The 21,952-nt window shown below is 39.2% G+C and overlaps 1 protein-coding gene across 1 annotated transcript in view; it reads right to left on the bottom strand.

Moving 5' to 3' along the window:
• E(bx) (nucleosome-remodeling factor subunit NURF301 E(bx)) overlaps positions 1-21,952 on the bottom strand; it is a 150,434-nt gene that overhangs the window by 72,853 nt on the left and 55,629 nt on the right. Inside the window, exons 6-11 of the mRNA XM_071657793.1 lie at positions 15,740-16,148; positions 13,643-13,822; positions 9,135-9,366; positions 5,108-5,237; positions 2,312-2,627; positions 1,650-1,846 (exon numbers count right to left, since the gene is read on the bottom strand). Coding sequence (XP_071513894.1) covers positions 1,650-1,846; positions 2,312-2,627; positions 5,108-5,237; positions 9,135-9,366; positions 13,643-13,822; positions 15,740-16,148 — 1,464 coding nt within the window. The remainder of the gene's footprint in view (positions 1-1,649; positions 1,847-2,311; positions 2,628-5,107; positions 5,238-9,134; positions 9,367-13,642; positions 13,823-15,739; positions 16,149-21,952) is intronic.

Raw genomic sequence — 21,952 nt, 5'->3', positions numbered from 1 at the left:
ATTGTTGGTAGAGGGGAAGGGAGAGTTGGTGATACAGGAGATAGAATAAGGCAGTGGAAGAGTTGGTGGAAGGTGGTAGCAGCAAGTGATGGCAGAGGTGACTGTAGACTTTGTAGCAGAAGTGGTGGCAGAGGAGATAGCACAAATGTCTGTTGTACAGTTGGCAGTGGTGGACTGCCAAAAGCATGGATGATGTGGTGGCAGAAGTGGTTAAGTAATGGTGGCACAAGGGAAGGCAAAGGGAGTGTCACAAGACTGTGTGTGTGTGAGAAGGACTTGGCAGTCAGCATTGTCCCTACACTAACACCAAATCCCACATTAGGAAAATAGGAGGGAGACCAACTGTTTTGAGGCAAATATCATATTAGCTTTTCAGTATATGAGTAAGAAAATATTTAGCAAGCTGTTCATATCCTACATAAGACCAAAATTAAAATGTGCTTCTCAAGTTTGGTCAGGTCACTTTAAGAAGCTAAATGAACTTAAGAAAAGGTCCAGAGTAGCAAAACGAAGATGCTACCAGAATTAAGAAAGCTAAGTTACTGGGAAAGGCTAAAAGATTTAAAATGGCTGACCTTGGAAAAGAGTGTAGGGATCTCAATCACAACCTTTAAAGTTCTAAAACAGATCAATGATGTAGATAATGAACAATTCTTTGAAAGACAAAGGGAGAGAGCAATAAGAGGACATACCATGATATTAAGCAAGACATTTATGAACAAAGATGTAAAGAAGTACTCTTACAGTACATGAGTGGTGGTAATGGTGATAGCAAAAGGGAGACAGGTGTGTCATGAAGTGGCAGTATCAAGAGGGTAGGAGAAGTGGTGGAAATGAGCGGCAGAGGAGGCGGTAGTTTTAATGGCAAGGGATGGCATATGTGGTGGCGGGCAGTAATTGTGTTGGCAGAGGGGATGACATAGGGTTTGGCACAAATGGCAACTGGGTGGTGGTAATGGTGTGGCCTATGATGGCAGAAAGAAATTAATACAGGTGGTGACAAGGGTGGTAGATGTGATGCTATTACTGGTGGCAAGGGAATGATAAATTTAGTGGCAGGGTTGCAACAGCCTCATTCTGGTGGGCAAAACTGTTTTAAATCCTCCAAAAAGCAAGTGCTCTCTAAGATGCTCATGCAAGGAAGTCTATTGGTAAGAAAATTAAATAACCTTACCTTTGATATGGACGAGATTTCACAATTCCCAGATAAACATCTATTTTTTTCTTATAAGATCATAAATGTCATCTGCAGTTCGAAATTACATAAGGGACTCAAAACTGTTGTCATACTAACTAACAAAAGTCAGAGCTTGGGACCTATTCTTCAAACATGAAAAGAGATCTGTGCATTTTAAACCCTAATATATGCCTATTATAATGCAAGCAATTCTGCCAGGGAATTAGAGACTAATGAAATGAAAACTATTGGAGAGGAAAGAAAAACAATAAACAATGCGATCACATTAATATACAAAAGATATAATGAACTTGATAGTCTAAGAATTGGAGAAGACCACATCTCAGGTGGCTCAACAAAGGGAAAGTGTGTGAGGATATCAGTGTGAGAACATATAATAGATATTCAACAACTCCAGTCTTTAGAGAAGCCTGCAAAGACACAATGAAATGAATCAGTGATATAAACATACCTTGCTGGCCAGATCCTTTTCTTCTTGTTTACGGAGGGCAATGCGACGGCTCAGTAAATTGTCAAGAACTGAAGTCTTAGCAACCTTTGGGTAAATGAAGCGTGATCGAGATGTCAAAGCTCGAGACACATTAATAAGTCCATCTTCAAACAATTCTTCAAGATTAACTGTGCCAACTTCAACTTTCTGCTGACCACCTGTTGATGCAATATTAAAATATTTAACCCTAGAACATCATTTCAGTGAATACTATGAAATCGGATCATAGGTGGTAAAAACACTTTTCTCATACTTCATATGATTACAATATGGAATGTCTTAGGGGTGAGTTGTGGGTAATGGGAAGATGAGAGGTAAGCAATGGATACCAAAGTGCGAAGGGAAAAGTAGTGAGAATGTGAGAGAGTTGCTGTGAGCTGGATGAGTTGTGCTGTCTGAACTCTTAGATGACCTGAGTTCTTTCTGTTCGTTTCTGAGTAAGAACCCTGGAAAGAGGGCTAGAAGAAGTCAGCAGTGCTGATAAGCACATCACTGAAACATTTCTTTATGAAAGAAACTACTTTGAACGTGAAAAGTACCAAATCTCGAGAACATAAAAACTAATGAAATGCACATTATCTATTAATCTTCAAATACAAAAGACCAACATAACTGTTTCTTACTTGCACTTGCAATAATAATTTCATTCTTTTTTTCTTCAGTTGTAACTTCACTATCAATTTCTACTGCACGCTGTTTAGGAGAAAGCAAAGATGGCCTCAGTGAAGCAGTCTTGGAGGCTAACTGCTTGTAAACAGCCGGATTAACAGAGAGACTCTTCAGTCCAGAAGCTCCCTTAATTGGCACCATGTACTTGTCTCCTCCAGCTCGAAGGCCAACTGTGGACATCGGTATATGTGGTGCACGTCGCTGTGACGAAAGCCATTGCCATCCCCACATGCCATGTACACGGTACTCCTCACCCTTTAATTTCCAAACCTGAAGAAAATCAAACTGCATGAGCAAGTTTACAGAAATGAAAAATATCAACAACTAATGTAAAAATTACAGAAAAATCAGTTTACTAACTATAAGGGTATAAGGTGCGGATGTAATGTATAAACACACACTGTTCTCACTAAATAAAGCCAAGGGAGTAAAGTAATGGTACAATTTACAAAGGATTAAGTGGTGTCAGTGGACTGAACCAGGATATGTGAAGTGGCCAAGGTAATCCATGGAAAGGTTTGTGGGGCCTCGTTGTGAAAGGCAGCTGTGGTTTTGGTGTACTGCACATGACAACTAAACAATGGATGTGAGCAAATGCGGCCTTTTTTTTTTCCTCTGTTGCTGGAGCTAATATGCTAATGTGGGAAGTGGTGATCAAGTATGAAAAACAAACAACATGGTTTTCAGAAGGATGTGGCTGACCATATCAAAAGGATTAGAGTACACTATATAGATGAAGATAAGGATGGGAATATGAAAATGAGTGTGTAAACCAAAACTTTGCACTTAGGAAAGTTAGGGAAAAGTTCTACAGAAAAAGAATGTGAGTATCATTTTACAGATTTAGAAAAGGTATGCAGATACATACAGAATGAAAACAGATTGAGGAAAGGAATCTATCAGATGAGAATGCTAAGGATCACTTGTAAATCAAATATAATAAAGGAATATTGTCCTATTGCTTATTTGTAGAATGAAAGGTAAAATTGTTTTAAATAAATCCATGTTATTCAACATTACAGTTATGCCAAGCTACAACATGAAATTAGAGTGTAAAGCTAAGTTCAGTATAGAGAAAAGATAGATCCTACAATATCCTTCCCACATTTGTCTGCCAATATTCCATGCACAAATTTAGTGTGAATGGCATAATAGTTCTAAATATATTCATATAATTCAGCTAATCTGTGCCTGTGTATGAAATGAGTTTGCAGCATGAAAACAATCTCAACAGAAAAAGAGAAATATCATCTCCATACACTCCTCTCTTACCTGGAGATAGACATGTCATACACACCCTCTCTGTCTGCTCACTTAGAAATGGACCAAGCCAAAACGATAATAATAAGACTGTATTTTCTGTTACTTCTTTTTTTTTGGTTGAGTTTTTTTGGTATACATGTGGGTGTTAGGCAGGGCTGTGTGATGTCATAGTGATTGTCTGACATATATATGGACAGCCTGACAAGAAAGATGAAAGCAAAACTAGGGATAAGGGTATAGAGATGGAGTGCATTGGTGAGGTATGGTGGCTAGTGATAAGCCTGCTTGTGGATGATACAAAGTTGTTAGCTGAGAATGAAGAGGAGTTGCAGAAGGTTGAAAGTGTGTTTTATAATGTGTGTTAGCATACGCTACACTACTGAAGGTAAATGCGACTAAAAGTAATAGTGTTTAAAAGGAAACACAGGGAGAGTACAGATTTTGCAAAGCCCTAAAGCGTGAGAGAAGTGTGCTAAACTCTGTCATAGATATGCAGGGGAAAAGACTGGAAGAGGTGACAAAATCTAAGTATTTGGGAGCTATCTTGGCTAAGTTCGGTGATATGATAGAATAAAAGGGAGAGAGCAGTAAGGGTGGAAGAGTCACTGGGTCCCTTAATAGAGAAATGAAGGGTAGAGGTGCAAGTAAGGGGGTGAAAAAAGGATTAAAAGACAGCACAGTCCTCCAGACCCTAACCTGTGCAGCCAAAACATGGACATAGGATGAGTCACCGAGGTCAAGAATCCTGACTGTGGAAATGAGTTATCTAAGAAGAGCATGTGATATAACTAGATGCAATGAAGTATGTAACGATGGGGTGTATGAGAATTTGGTATGGCAGGGAATGCAAATGGAATGAATTGTAGAGTGATAAAGTGGGTTAAATAAAAGACTTTGATCATGTGATTAAAGTGACTGGTGTGAGAAGAGGACCACCTGTGAAAGGGGGAAATAAGAGAGACAGAGTACTGGAGGGAGAGAAATGGGGGAAAAATACATGGACAGTAGAGTGCAAAGAAAGTATGCCAGGATAGGGGTAAGTAAAGACATTTCTGCAATGCCTATCTCCTTGATGGGAGTCAGAGATATAGATAGATAAAGTGTTAAGTCTACTAAAAAAGTTAGGGTCTTCAGAGGAGGCATTGCTGCTCTTCCCAGATTCTGATCTAAAGAATGATTTTCACTGTGCTTACAAAACATTACAGTAATCTAAAATGCCCCAAATCAAACTTCTTTTACATTCATGGTACATTTTTTCCACTATTTTTACAAAATACATAGATGTGCTACTTACTTTTCTTCTTCAGTCTACCATAAAAAAGTGCGTAGGGTAATCTCAGCAAAACTTTTCACAGGGATTAAATCCAATACATAAATCCATGTGGTGAACATTCACATTTCAACCACCAATATATAGTCATCCTGAAAACTTATTTAGTGAATGGATGTAAACTGATAAATGTACAGATTGAAAGTTGGTGTCATACCTGATGCTTGAGGCCAAGAGTATATTTGATGATGGTCATTAGTTTTGGTTCTTCCTGATCTCCCTCCTTTTTATCTCTTTTTTCCTGCTTTTTCTTCTCTTCTCTTTCCAAGGCAGTGACTCTATTAAATCTGAAAATGCAGTTTTAAGCTTTTAAGTTTTTTCTCCCAATAATGAGGATAATCTAACATTACAAGCCTGTGTGTCAACAAGCAAACCATATACTAGCAACAGGGAACATAGACATTGAACAAAAGAAGTCAGACAAGTCCCAGCAGAAAATAAGTTAAATTTTCTCCTGCACAGAACCTGAATTCTGGCAACAGCTAGCAAATGACAGACCACCTTGCACTCTGACATAAAGGACCTCTATCATTCTTGACTACAAACATAAGAGGGGTGTGCAGAGAAAGATTAGGACAGTATCCTACCACCCTTACACTCAGCCTTTGAATAGCCAGGTGGAAAAGCTTATATAACAATCAGTAAATTTTAGGGAGAATAAAAAGATGTTCTGGAAGGAGGTAAATAGGGTGCGTAAGACAAGGGAGCAAATGGGAACTTCAGTGAAGGGCGTAAATGGGGAGGTGATAACAAGTAGTGGTGATGTGAGAAGGAGATGGAATGAGTATTTTGAAGGTTTGTTGAATGTGTCTGATGACAGAGTGGCAGATGTAGGGTGTTTTGGTCGAGGTGGTGTGCAAAGTGAGAGGGTTAGGGAAAATGATTTGGTAAACAGAGAAGAGGTAGTAAAAGCTTTGCGGAAGATGAAAGCCGGCAAAGCAGCAGGTTTGGATGGTATTGCAGTGGAATTTATTAAAAAAGGGGGTGACTGTATTGTTGACTGGTTGGTAAGGTTATTTAATGTATGTATGACTCATGGCGAGGTGCCTGAGGATTGGCGGAATGCGTGCATAGTGCCATTGTACAAAGGCAAAGGGGATAAGAGTGAGTGCTCAAATTACAGAGGTATAAGTTTGTTGAGTATTCCTGGTAAATTATATGGGAGGGTATTGATTGAGAGGGTGAAGGCATGTACAGAGCATCAGATTGGGGAAGAGCAGTGCGGTTTCAGAAGTGGTAGAGGATGTGTGGATCAGGTGTTTGCTTTGAAGAATGTATGTGAGAAATACTTAGAAAAGCAAATGGATTTGTATGTAGCATTTATGGATCTGGAGAAGGCATATGATAGAGTTGATAGAGATGCTCTGTGGAAGGTATTAAGAATATATGGTGTAGGAGGCAAGTTGTTAGAAGCAGTGAAAAGTTTTTATCGAGGATGTAAGGCATGTGTACGTGTAGGAAGAGAGGAAAGTGATTGGTTCTCAGTGAATGTAGGTTTGCGGCAGGGGTGTGTGATGTCTCCATGGTTGTTTAATTTGTTTATGGATGGGGTTGTTAGGGAGGTAAATGCAAGAGTCCTGGAAAGAGGGGCAAGTATGAAGTCTGTTGGGGATGAGAGAGCTTGGGAAGTGAGTCAGTTGTTGTTCGCTGATGATACAGCGCTGGTGGCTGATTCATGTGAGAAACTGCAGAAGCTGGTGACTGAGTTTGGTAAAGTGTGTGGAAGAAGAAAGTTAAGAGTAAATGTGAATAAGAGCAAGGTTATTAGGTACAGTAGGGTTGAGGGTCAAGTCAATTGGGAGGTGAGTTTGAATGGAGAAAAACTGGAGGAAGTGAAGTGTTTTAGATATCTGGGAGTGGATCTGTCAGCGGATGGAACCATGGAAGCGGAAGTGGATCATAGGGTGGGGGAGGGGGCAAAAATTTTGGGAGCCTTGAAAAATGTGTGGAAGTCGAGAACATTATCTCGGAAAGCAAAAATGGGTATGTTTGAAGGAATAGTGGTTCCAACAATGTTGTATGGTTGCGAGGCGTGGGCTATGGATAGAGTTGTGCGCAGGAGGATGGATGTGCTGGAAATGAGATGTTTGAGGACAATGTGTGGTGTGAGGTGGTTTGATCGAGTAAGTAACGTAAGGGTAAGAGAGATGTGTGGAAATAAAAAGAGCGTGGTTGAGAGAGCAGAAGAGGGTGTTTTGAAATGGTTTGGGCACATGGAGAGAATGAGTGAGGAAAGATTGACCAAGAGGATATATGTGTCGGAGGTGGAGGGAACGAGGAGAAGAGGGAGACCAAATTGGAGGTGGAAAGATGGAGTGAAAAAGATTTTGTGTGATCGGGGCCTGAACATGCAGGAGGGTGAAAGGAGGGCAAGGAATAGAGTGAATTGGAGCGATGTGGTATACAGGGGTTGACGTGCTGTCAGTGGAGTGAATCAAGGCATGTGAAGCGTCTGGGGTAAACCATGGAAAGCTGTGTAGGTATGTATATTTGCGTGTGTGGACGTGTGTATGTACATGTGTATGGGGGGGGGTTGGGCCATTTCTTTCGTCTGTTTCCTTGCGCTACCTCGCAAACGCGGGAGACAGCGACAAAGTATAAAAAAAAAAAAAAAAAAAAAAAAAAAACAATCCAAAGGTGAACTTTGGTAACAGATGATAGTAATGAGCTAAAGTATATTTGACAGAAATTCTAACTATAAGGTATCATTTCTTGCCGTGCATAATAAACCATTCAGTATTTTGTGTAATATCTTTAGATATATGCATGTTGCTCACCACCAAAAGCCATGTTTGTACAAGAATAATAGTAAAAAGTGATACCAAATTCAGGTAAAACAAACAAACAGGACCTCCATGTCCTTTCCTCTTATTTTATGACGAGGAAGGATCACCGTAGATGTGCTGGCTACATTCCCTCCTCCCACTATTTTTAGTAACTATAGTGTAATATTTCACCATGAAGGCTGTGCCTGTGTAAGAGACAAGAGTAGTCTATGATACCAAATTCAAGGAAAAGGATTCATGAAAAAAAAATGAAATCTACTCATCCTTTTTGCACATATGGTGATGGAATTTCCATACTTATCCCACTATTCAAGGGTTAATACTGTCATTCAAATCTGTTACTACATGCTCCCAAATCTATTGAGATAAGTCACCTCCACAGGAAGTACCCTAGAGCATACATATGAAAGTTTCAATATTTCATTAATCCTGAGTTAACATGCTAACAAAAATGAATCCACCAAAACACACAAAACAGATATGTCTAAAGGTGATAGGTAAAAGGTGGGAAGCTACCACCAATCAGGGAAGTACTACCACATGGGAGGGTTGGTAATAGCAGCACAATGAACATTAATACAATGGCTGTCAAGCTCTCCTTCCTGGCCTAGGATGCTGTCCTTTCTTTGTGATGAAAAGATCACACAGTCTGCTTTTTGAAAGACTGTCAAAAGTCATTTCAGTCTTTGAAGCAGTAATTTCGAAAAAAAAAAAGTAAAGCAGCTCCAATACATTTGAAGAAATGTACAGGAGACTTTCATCCCTTTATGCAACTTAAATCCTGAAGGATTAACTGAAAAATGAAGAACAAAACTTGCATCGTACATTTGGAATTGGGATGATTGACAGAATAAGGAATTAAGATGTGAAAAGGATGGATAATGTTAAGATAACACTACAAAGGTACATGAGTTGAACTGGCAGTGTAGATGATTGACAGAATAAGGAATTAAGATGTGAAAAGGATGACCGGTGTTAAGATACCACTACAAAGGTACATGAGTTGATTTGGCAGTAGAGAATGCATGGCATACTATAAGTTGTTAAAGTAATTACACAGTACTACAGAAGAAGATAAAAGGATAAGTGTAATGCAAAAGTGATGGACAGATGCATCAAGAGAAATGATTAGGATACACTGGAAGTATTCTGTTTAAGGAGGTGGCAAGGATGGAGATGTTGGCATCAATTGATGTATTTTAGCTTATAATGCAATATGATGAAGTAATAACCACTTAAGAAAACTGGGTGTGGCTTGAGGATGTGTGTGTTTTATTCACACAGGCTGTATGTTTCAGAGCCACCCCATGAAAACTGAGAACACAATGATGATAGAAAGAATAACAAAAACAATCATATTACTCTTCTAAATCAAAAACATAACACTTAAAATCTTACCTGACATGTCCAAGAGAGTCATGCCAAACAGGGTTGAATACCACAGGCTTAATACATGCCACCAGCCACATAAGAACACGTGAAAACTGATGAGGTTCAGTAGATGCCATCACAGCAGAATTCCAAGCTTTACGGATGTTTGGCCAATGTGGATGGAACAGGTGAACGGACACATTCTGCTCTAAGGCTAAGACAGTATGACGTAGTGTAGATATAAGAGATTCTTTATTGCCTGTGAAAAACAAAACACTGTACTTCAAAAAGACATAAAAAATATGGAGAATTAGGTTATAAAAAAGGTGAACAAGTATGAAAAAATGGATATATTATTTTATTTTGCTTTGTCACTGTCTCCTGCGTTAGCGAGGTAGCGCAAGGAAACGGACGAAAGAATGGCCCAACCTGCCCACATACACGTGTATATACATACACGTCCACACATGCAAATATACATACCTATACATCTCAATGTACACATACATATACACACACACAGACATATACATATGTACACATGTACATAATTCATACTGTCTGCCTTTATTTGTTCCCATCGCCACCCCGCCACACATGGAATAACAACCCCCTCCCCCCTCATGTGTGCGAGGTAGCGCTAGGAAAAGACACCAAAGGCCCCATTCGTTCACATTCAGTCTCTAGCTGTCATGTAATAATGCACCGAAACCACAGCTCCCTTTCCACATCCAGGCCCCACACAACTTTCCATAGTTTACTCCAGACACTTCACATGCCCTGGTTCAATCCAATGACAGCACATCGACCCCGGTATACCACATCGTTCCAATTCATTCTATTCCTTGCACGCCTTTCACCCTCCAGCATGTTCAGGCCCTGATCACTCAAAATCTTTTTCACTCCATCCTTCCACCTCCAATTTGGTCTCCCACTTCTCCTCGTTCCCTCCACCTCCGACACATATATCCTCTTGGTCAATCTTTCCTCACTCATTCTCTCCATGTGACCAAACCATTTCAAAACACCCTCTTCTGCTCTCTCAACCACACTCTTTTTATTTCCACACATCTCTCTTACCCTTACATTACTTACTCGATCAAACCACCTCTCACCACATATTGTCCTCAAACATCTCATTTCCAGCACATCCACCCTCCTGCGCACAACTCTATCCATAGCCCACGCCTCGCAACCATACAACATTGTTAGAACCACTATTCCTTCAAACATACCCATTTTTGCTTTCGGAGATAATGTTCTCGACTTCCAAACATTCTTCAATGCTCCCAGAATTTTCATCCCCTCCCCCACCCTATGATTCACTTCCGCTTCCATGGTTCCATCCGCTGCCAGATCCACTCCCAGATATCTAAAACACTTTACTTCCTCCAGTTTTTCTCCATTCAAACTTACCTCCCAATTGACTTGACCCTCAACCCTACTGTACCTAATAACCTTGCTCTTATTCACATTTACTTTCAACTTTCTTCTTTCACACACTTTACCAAACTCAGTCACCAGCTTCTGCAGTTTCTCACATGAATCAGCCACCAGCGCTGTATCATCAGCGAACAACAACTGACTCACTTCCCAAGCTCTCTCATCCACAACAGACTGCATACTTGCCCCTCTTTCCAAAACTCTTGCATTCACCTCCCTAACAACCCCATCCATAAACAAATTAAACAACCATGGGGACATCACACACCCCTGCTGCAAACCTACATTCACAGAGAACCAATCACTTTCCTCTCTTCCTACACGTACACATGCCTTACGTCCTCGATAAAAACTTTTCTCTGCTTCTAACAACTTGCCTCCCACACCATATATTCTTAAAACCTTCCACAGAGCATCTCTATCAACTCTATCATATGCTTTCTCCAGATCCATAAATGCCACATACAAATCCATTTGTTTTTCTAAGTATTTCTCACATACATTCTTCAAAGCAAACACCTGATCCACACATCCTCTACCACTTCTGAAACCACATTGCTCTTCCCCAATCTGGAGAATGGAGTTAATATCAAGAAGAGAGGATGATTTGATGTGTTTTGTTGCTATTGATTGGGTTCACACACTCAGTGAAAGGAGAAAAATTCATGGCTTTTTCTGATTTTATCAGGAGCTTTAACACTTTCACTGCAACACGCAAGATATATTTGATTAAAAAGTTTTCCTTAACAGTAATATCTAATTACCCTATGCCTTCCTAAGCATTTCAAAAGGTGTTTCCTTTACTGTATCACTTTCTGTCAATATCTGGGAAGTAAGAGTTCTTTTTTTTAGTTTTGTATTTATGTTTGCAGATTACTTAGCAATTTCAGCTGAGTATAAAAGAAACTGACTTTTGGCAAAACTTGTAATTTCTTTGGAAAACTACAGTTTTCTCATCTTCGATGTGCTTCAAAGGTGTGGTGTTCTCATGTCATCATCTTCAATGCACTTCGAAGGTGTTCTCATGTCATATTCTAAACTTCAAGAGAATGTAAGTTCAAACCATAAAAAGAAATACCACAAAAGGACTTTCATTTCTCAAAAGATAATTGGTTCCTTTCACACATTCACTTAAATATAATAATGCAGTAAAAGGCTTGAGGACATTTTTGTCACCCATATTTTCTAGTTAAATTACATATCAAATAATGTATATGAAATATCACTTATAAAGAGTTACAATCTTACAATCACACAAACAACTTTGAATTACAAATAATCACACTTTCCATATCCACTCCATGGCAGCTTCATTTCTAATCTCAACCATTTCACTCAGCTTCATCTCCAATCTCAACCATTTCACTCATTCTTTAAAATCTATATTGCTCTTTGTAGTATATTCATCTCCCATATATCTATTTCTCACTTCTTTCCACTAATTTCAATTTTACCATAGAAATAAGCACTTTTCTTTCATTAATCATTTCCTATTTATCAAGCTATCTATATCTCTGATGCCCTTTCTCTCTGGGAATGTTCTCATGGGGATGGCCATAGGAAAAGGTCTCTATGAATAATGAACTCCAAGTCACTTTTTAGCCTTTAGTATACCTATCTATATCTCTGATACCTGTCTCCTTCAGGAACTCCCTCAATAGTCTCCATAACTAGTGAACTCCATGCCACTTCTTAGCCTTTAGTGCCTCATCATTAAAAGGCCACTGGCAGAGGGCCAGCCTAGTACAGTGTTTGCAAAGGCTCCTCCTGACTACTTGTTCCAAATTTTCTACCGACTACTTCTGCCTAATAGTCCTACCTGAATGTTTCTTCCTACTGCTTCTATCTACTGCTCCTACCATTTCGCCCAAAGGCAAGGCTACCACATAGCACTCACCACAGGCCCAAATCTAGAGTTAAAAAGAATGTGCTATGTGAGTTAAGTGTTGTGTGTGACAGTGAGAGATATATATTTGTGGACAATGCCAGCAGTCCATGTTTTGGTGAGGCAGAAAGAAAAGACAACTACCTAGGTCAGAGGAGTCAACTTAACAACCAATGAAGTGCTGAGTTACTATGTAGCTATCACTAACCCTCCTGATACTCAGGTGGGTAGTAATGATAATATACCACCCTGGTCGTAGGCTGCCTGTCAACTACTGCCTCACTCCTAGCAGGCTAAAGGCAGAGGGCAATTCTTGCACACTGTTTCATGAGGCTCCTCCCTAATGTTCCTTCTGACAACATCTATTGGATGTATCTACCTAATGTTCCAACCTATTACTACTACCTAATGTTCTGACCTACTACTCCTACTGCTACTACCATTTTGCCAAAAGGCAGGGTCAGCACACAGCACTCACTGCAGGAAAATCTAGTTCCAAAGAATGAGTTGTGTGAGTTAAGTGTTGTCAAGTGTTATACTGGACAAGGAGAGATTATACATTTGTGAACAGAATGCCTGTGGTGCACATGTGGATGAGGCAGAAAGAAAAGACAACTACCTGGGTCAGAGGAGTGCATTTCTTTAAAGTACTTTCTCTACACATTGTATAAATAATGAACACAAATACTTGTGGAAATGATATGCAGTGAAAGGAATAAATTTGGAAAAAGTCAGTTTGTGTATGCAAAAAGCACAAGAGAATCTATGAAATGCAATGTACATTATTAAGGGAAGATTCCCCTTGGATCGTACAATGGAAAGCTAAGTATGAAATTTATCAATGACCAGTTAGTAATTAGACTTATGATTGTAGTGCCATCTTAGAAGATATGAGATGAATTTTTTGACTTCAAGATACCATAATGCTACAATAAAAAATAAAAATGCATAACAAGCCACATTATAGTAGCCTAAGAAACACCAATATTGCAATAACCTGCAATGAATTAGTATCACATCGAGATGTACACGAAAAAATTATGCTAAAGCAAACAAGATTCTAACCTATCAAATTTAATGCCCTTAATCCTGCATTTAATTCCTGACCATTCTCTCCCCAGAAAGATGTTATCCTAATGGATACAGCAATGTGACCTATTTCAAACACATTAACACCTGCAAGGGAAAACCCACAGATTAAACTTACCAAATACAACTCCATTCCATTTAAACTCAGCACTCGGGGTAAGACTGAATTTATGTGAAAGATGGCGTTTCTTATCCCTCTCTTCATTGTGCTGCAGTTTATTCAGTGCCAATGGGTTGGAGGAATATTGGTTTACATAACTCTTATACTTTCCATCACAGCCAAGTCTGTACAAGTGTGCTGTTGGGTAAGAAAAAAGTAAGGATTAAAAATGATAGATATTGTGAAGTCCTACCATTCCAGAGTAAATGTGGATCAAGAATTACAAATCTAGTGAACAACTGCTGAATACTGTATTACATATATTAATGGACTGAAGAGAAGAACGAGGGAGTATCTAAGGAACTTGTGTATCAAGCTGATATGAAAATACTGGGGTATGTCAGTAGACATAACCATGAAAAAGTTGGTGCCAGTGCCTACTTAAAAATTCACTTAGGCTACTGTGGCTACATCAACTTTTTTCTTTTGTAACAAGTACTTTGTGCTAGTTATAAAAATATACTGAGATGATCTGTGTCAGAAGTGGAAAAAGCAAGGGGAGGGGTAGACTGAAAAGATAAAAAATGGATTGAAAGAGGCTTTGGCATGTCAGGGGCCAGAACATTCAGGAGGGTGGGAAGTGTGCCCTGCATAAAATTAACAGAAGTACTGTGGTCCATTCTTTTCTATACTATCAGTGGGCTAAACCAGGGAACATGGAATCAAGATAAACCAAGGCGTGGTCTTTGGGGAATGGTAATGAAAATAGGTCTGTACTATATGACATACAGACAAGCTGTTTGCAAATGAGGGCACTGTTCCTTTGTTAACAAAGCACAGAGAAGTTGTGGATAGAGTGCAAAGAATCCTGAGCAATATGTGTTCAGTGGTTTCACTGTATTTGCTTTGTGGACGTGAAGGGTCCTGGGATATGTTGAACTGGTGTCTGCAATAATGTATGAATGGGTATGACTCAAGTTTGTCTGGCAAGTGCAGTTTCAGATGGATGTAAGTCTGGTGGGTGGTGTTTAAGATCAGGAAACACACAATAAAGTACAGGTACATCCTCAGCTTAAAGGATCCAAACAATACAAATAAGGACTAACTCCTATATTTAAGCATGATATGCAATGAGTTGAAAAATCTCCCCAAGGAACATGACCTCCCTTAACACTATTAAAATCTAATGTAAAATCTGTTCCACTATCAAGTTTTTCTGGTGATTGTGTTCTCTAGGAATGCATCTCTAGTGTAAAGCGGTCTGTTGCAGTTTGAATTCCTTTGTATACATTTGGCTGGTATCCATTTTAACACATACAAACTAAGGATATGCTCCTGAATGTCAATCCACCCAACCGAGATGACCCCAGACCCACTTTTATCACTCATTCATAACATCTGTATGAGGCAATTTCATATAAAGTGCACCTAATTACACAATGCTAAATGTCTGTGGGGCACCAGAGCGATGTCCATACATCAGAGAGCATAAATTCATAAGTAAATCAACGCAAACAATCTCACCCGTGTACCGGAGTCGACCCATGCCACCAATACTAGCAGGCAAACAGCATTCCCCAGGACCATTGATGAGTCAAAGCTGTCTTTCCTAAGCTATGACAACAGCTCTAGGTCCCAATGTTGATTTGTAACTATCTAAGGATATGACAGCAGCTCTAGGTCCTTACATTGATTTATAACTATCTTGGAACTCAAGTGTAAGCAAGCAGTCCATCCCAATTAAGTGTTGCTACAGAAGCATGATCCATCTTGCTGAGAGAGAGAGAGAGAGAGAGAGAGAGAGAGAGAGAGAGAGAGAGAGAGAGAGAGAGGAGAGAGAGAGGGAGAGGGAGAGAGAGAGGGAGAGAGAGAGAGGGAGAGGGAGAGAGAGAGAGAGGGAGAGGGAGAGAGAGAGAGAGAGAGAGAGAGAGAGAGAGAGAGAGAGAGAGAGAGAGAGAGAGAGAGAGAGAGAGAGAGAGAGAGAGAGACAAACAAAAAAAGCGGTTAAGAAGAAAACATCTGTATGTAGATACTGAGACTGCATCTGAATGGTTCATGAACTAAAAATGAAAGTATGCTATACAAATAATGATGAGATTGATTAAAACAACTAACCATTACTCTGTAGCTGAGCTAATTTGCTCTGAGTGAGCTTTTGGACTGCAGCATCATCAGCTGACTTTTTAACATCTTCTTTACTGTCATCATCTACAGGCAATCGCCGTCTAAGGTCATCCACAGCAAACTGCTTGGGAATTAACGTCCCAGTTTTGGTTCTTGTCTTAATGCCACTTTCTGCAGTCTTCTCTTCAGTTTCAACAACTTCTTCCTTTACATCCATTTCTTCCTTTACTTCAGTTGTTGTATTAGTGGACGATTTAAGAGTATGCGGTGTGGTTGAGGTAGTGCTGTTCTCCAATATTTCTCCAGTGACAGGATCTAGGCCTGATATGTGTCCTTCTTCTGTCTTAATCGCAACATCAGGTTCTTCTTTCACCTCAACTTTGATATTCTCCTCTTTTATCTGTTTGAAAATAAAATCATATTTCAATAGTACATGACTCAAAAGAAAAATTAAAACAATGCTCTCTCATATAGAATATTCAGTTATTCAGCTTAATAACTAAAGTTCATGCATGTTCTGCAAGACACCTAACACAGTATGAGTCAGGTGCTGTTACTTTGCATCACTAGACTAAGAAATTAAAACCTATTCTATTTCAAAGAAGTCTCTGCTGTTTAGAAGAGTATGGCAAGGTATGAGCCAAATGTCTGTTGCGGAAAAGTAGGTGCATGAGCCATCAAGATTGACAATGAAACCAGACAAACACACAGGAAGAGCAAGACAAGACATATACAAATATAAGGATGCACAAAATTGAGTGAAAGAAAAACACACATGTGAAAATTAGTCTGACAGACATATAAGAATCTATATACAAAATGGTATTAGGAGGGTTAGTGAAGGCTGTGCAGTGAGCCAGCACTTTAGTGGTTGTCAAGCTGTACAGCTCCGACCCTGGAGGCTACCTTTAACTTCTTCCTCATCCACACATGGACTGCTAGCATTCTGTCCACAAAAAAATACAATATCTCTTTCTCACTTGACAACAGTTAACTCACACAACTCATTGTTCATAGCTCTAAATTTTCTTGTAGTGAGCACTATGCACTAGCCCTGCCTTTTGGCAAGCTGGTAGGAGCAATAGATAAGAAGTAGTAGGTAGGAGCATTGGGCAGGAGAATCAGGAAGAAACATTACATGGACAAAGTAGGTAGAAATATTAAGTGGGAGCATTGGGTACAAGTAGTGGGTAGGAACAATAGGTAGACACATTACGTAAAAGTAGTCAGTAGGGACAATCGGTAGGAGCCTCTGGAAACACAACACTAAAGTTGTCCTTGGCCGGTTACCTTAAGGTTAAGAAGTGGCACTGGTGTTCACCAGGCATCCCCTTGAAGGACTTCCCGAGGAATGGGCATCAGAGTTATAGATAGATATATGGATAGGTACATATATAAAAGGCAGAAAAATGTAGACAGATTGGTGGACATCTAAATAACATTTTTAAAAAGACAAAATGGTAAACAAATACTTACGTTTTACTGTATCAAAAACTTCTCCAGGACAGTGTCCCATGAGCCATGAGAGATATTTTGAACCTCTAAAGACTCAAAGCCTCTGAACACCTACTCTTACAACTGGGGTATATGCCTTCCATCCTTCATTAACCACCTGCATTAGGTCTTTTATTATCCAAGAATAATGTCCCACAAATTGGAATCAGGCTATTCCAGATGATGGATCATAGAACCCTCTGCTCCTTCATGTTGACATAGACTTGCTCTTCCAACCAAAAGTCAGCATTTAATACCCTTCTGTGGAATGGAAGCCCATTCCCTTTGAGGCAACCATCCAAACTATAAAATTCACAAGACCACGACAAAACCCCCTCATGTGCCAGAGCCTGCAGTATTGAAAAAAAAAATCTTGGAGAAACGTTTTCTGCTGATCCTGAAAGAGAACATATATGCATGTACACCCAAAGCATGAGCTCATTTTGGCCTTCAATCTCACTACAATTTTCCATTGCACTGCATCACTGACTCTTCTTATTGAATGCTTTCATCAATTTCAAGACCTACTATTTGTCCTGCCAGGAGATAGAGAGAACCTTGCTGAGCATATCAGCTAATTCATGCCAGGCAGAATCCAGATGAGGAACACAGGAGACTACTAGATGATGGTGCATTTCTCAATTCAAAGTATAACTGGCATATTATTCAATTAAACATCATTAGAAAAAACTGGAGTAAACTTGGAACTTCATAGCAAAGTAGAAACTGAAGCAACTCTGGCTGTTAGCTCCATATACATTAATTGTCTCACACAAGTAGGGATAGGGAAAGAAGTTGTGGGGTACGATGGCTTGTTGTGGGTGATAGGACTAGCTCTGTTTTGTACTCGCAGTCTTACCATTCTGTAAACAACTTTAAAAGGAAAGAAACTTAACAGTATAGAAGAGACTGAAGCAGCTCTGACAGTGCTGTTCTATATCAGTTTGTCTAGTGAAACTAGATATAACAACCAATAAGTAACTACAGGAAAGAGAAAGTCACAGTAGACTGAAGACTGGGATATCTCTTTCTTATTCTTCTTAAAGAAACTGATTACAATGACTATGAATAGCTTCAGAGGGCAGCTCTGTTTCCCTTTAAGGAAAGAAAATACAGCGTTACCTATAATACTATCACATCATTGTGCGAAACAGGCCTCTCTCCAATGCAAAGGTAAGTGATTCATAAATTAAGACATGACTCTTCCTACAACTTAGTTAAATGAACATTCCTAAGAAGAAACAAAATATACAATGGCAGAGGCATCAGCACACCTTAAATAAACTATCCAGAACAGTATGAGAAACATAAAAATGAATTTGGTAAAAACAAAAGTTCCAAAATTCTCACAGACTTCCTTAAGTTTAAGAAGAGCAGTATGAATATACTTATGTAAATTCATCCTTTTTATTCGACAATTCAACTCTTAACAAAAGCTGTTGGTATTCTGAGTGGCCCTATCCCAAGTTCCTTATATGCTGATGTCTAATTAGAAGTCATGAAGGAAAAAAATCACCACAAAGTCTCCAAATGACAGCTTAAAACAACTATAGTAAGGCAAGTGTTTCTTTTAAAACTTCTGGCAGAACTAATGTTGAAAAAAAAAAACTACTCATTGATGCAATACCATGAAAAAAGAATCAGATTAAAGGGGGGAAGTAATAACAGCATCAAATTCATCCATTCTGGCACCACCCAGCCCCAGCATTGCCACTCCCTGCTGCAGCGAGGTAGCACCAGGAAAACAGACAAAAAGGCCACATTCGTTCACACTCAGTCTCTAGCTATCATGTATAATGCACCGAAACCGCAGCTCCACAGACCTTTCCATGGTTTACCCCAGATGCTTCACAGGCCCTGGTTCAGTCCACTGACACATTGATCCTGGTATACCATATCGTTCCAATTCACTCTATTCCTTGCACATCTCTCACCCTCCTGTATGTTTAGGCCCCAATCGCACAATATCTTTTTCATTCCATCCTTCCACCTCCAATTTGGTCTCCTGCTTCTCCTTGTTCCCTCCACCTCTGACACATATATCCTTTGTCAATCTTTCCCCACTCATTCTCTCCATATGTCCAAAACCATTTCAACACACCCCCTTCTGCTTTCTCAACCACTCTTTTAATTTTCACACATTTCTCTCACCTTCTCATTACCTATTTGATCAAGCCACCTCACACCACATATATTCCTCAAACATTTCAGTTCCAACACATCCACCCTCCTCCATACAACCCTATCTACAGCATATGCCTTGCAACCATATAATATTGCTGGATCTACCATTCCTTCAAACATACCCATTTTTGCTCTCAGAGATACCATTCTCGCTTTCAACATATTCTTCATCACTCCTAAAACCTTCATCCCCCTGGGGACAGGGGAGAAAGAATACTGCCCACATATTTCCTATGCATGCTAGAAGGGGTGGGAATGGGGGGCTGGAAATCCTCCCTTCCCATTTTAATTTCCAAAAAGGGAAAACAGATGGGGGCCAAGTGAAGGGTTTTTCCCTGTAAGGCTGAGTCATATGTTCATGATGCTTCCTCAGTAATGTGAGAAACAGCGAACATGTGTGAAAAAATAAAAAGTATGTGTTTGTGTGCGCATGCACAATATCATGAGGATGTGAGGCATAGGCTATAGATAAGCCTGTGCAGAAGGTGGATGTGTTGGATATGAAATTTTTCAGGACAATATGTGATGTGAGATAGTTTGGTTGAGTAAGTAATGATAGGGTTAGAGAGACGTGTGTAACGAAAAAAAAAGTATGACTGAGAAAGCAGGTGTGCTGAAATGCTTTGGACATATGGAGAGAATGAATGAGGAAAGGTTGGCAAAGAGGATATATGTCAAAGTGTTAAGAGGAAAATCAGGTTCCCAAAAGAGCAGCTTTATCATTTGGAGAAGCAGCAACAGACCAATCAGGTTGGAAGCGATGAGGAAAGGTTAAACTATATAAAGCTGTTGGAGATAATGTTCTTGATTAAGGACCAAAAAGATTCGTTACCAGACGTCAAGTCAGGAGACTTTCTTTTTATTACAGTGTGCTTGACTTTACAAACAGCTTTGCAAAGATTCCAAGCAGAAATGAAAGCAGAAAGGGTTTTAAGGGACAGGGAGTGTTTCACAGCCTGATACACACCATTGTTGATAAATAAACCACAGGCATCAGAGCGTTTCACAGCCTGATACACACCATTGTTGATAAATAAACCACAGGCATCAGAGTAGGAAAAATCATATCACAAATATGGGGACAAATTTTAGATGGAATGTAGGAATCCATTCCAGCCAAGATAACCTTTGCTATGTCTTCAGCACAAAGAAACATCCCAAGCAAAAAAGCAGTAATCATCCTAGGGAAAGTTACAAAAGAAGCTGTATAGAGATGACTGCTGGAATATCCAATCCTTGTTGGGTACAATATCTCCTGCAAAGAGGATCACACCATGGATGTAAAGAAAGCAGAGCTTTGTGGCAATAAGTCAAATATTCAAAGAATTGTAATAGTTAGAGGAAGTTGGGGATAAGTACATGAAACACATAAGCAAAGTAATGGAGGGCAAACTGATATAAAGCCAGATGACATTAAAGTGAGGAGACTCAAGATCCATGAGGCAAGCAGTAGGAGTTTTTTACTACAACAGGCATGACTTACACCACCACACAAGCACTTCAGCAATATAATGCAATCAAAATCAAAGCATATTTGTATGTAAAGCCTACACATAAGCATGCTATGCACACATCACGAACAAACAGCATCATTCCAGATCAAACTAGTGTGGGTAATGAGAAAATCTGGTCACATTATTAAATAAGACCGAAAAAAGCCAATATACAACAACAAAAATAAACATAGCATGACAGAGAAATACGTAAGTATAGTAATTGTCATTTCTTTGAAAGCATCTCTAACTAAAAAGAAATGTTTTCTCTTTTCTTCACTGGATTTTGTACATTCTTAGCTTTTGTCATGACTCAAAAGTTCTAGGAAAAAAGATATATTTGCTAAAAAGCATACTAGTGGTGAGTCTACCAATAACAGGGCCATGTAAATTACTGATTTTCAAGTGAATGACCTTTGGAAATATTCTTGATTCCCCTTATTAAATAAAGACACACCTGACAAAAACAAATCAACATGCATATTATGCAAAAACATCCTATGCAGTGGAAACAAAAAAATATTTTTTCGAAAAAGAAAAGACTAGGGAAAGTATTTACAAATTTTGGAGAAAGTGAAAAACATGCCTTTTGAAATGCAGACCCATTTGGAACACAAGTATTGGTCTGACGTCCAAGAGGAAAGTATGTTTGCTACTAGTAATGTCTACCGGTGCTTGATACATTATTCTGCTGAAATTTCCAGTATAACTGTCTCATTCTGCAATTATACTTGACATGAAATTAGCATCTAGGGCAAAGGGTATCAAAAAATTACTCCAAATCAAACTACAAACAAATAATTATCCAGTAATATTTCTTTTACCTCACAGAAGGGGTGACACTTCTGAGATAAATAGTGATGGGCTGTAGTCTCATAATGAAAGATGAAGTACCTCTACACTTCATTCTTAGCTATGTTTTCATTTTTTTTAAAATTATGGGGACATAACATTATATTAACATGAAATAATAAAATGAAATAACTAAGTATTGTACAGCACACATTATATGCTAAATGATGTAATACAACAT

Source organism: Panulirus ornatus, chromosome 65 (genome assembly GCF_036320965.1).
Source record: "Panulirus ornatus isolate Po-2019 chromosome 65, ASM3632096v1, whole genome shotgun sequence".
In the NCBI taxonomy this organism is placed as follows: domain Eukaryota; kingdom Metazoa; phylum Arthropoda; class Malacostraca; order Decapoda; family Palinuridae; genus Panulirus; species Panulirus ornatus.
This window is presented reverse-complemented; position numbering and strand designations above follow the sequence as displayed.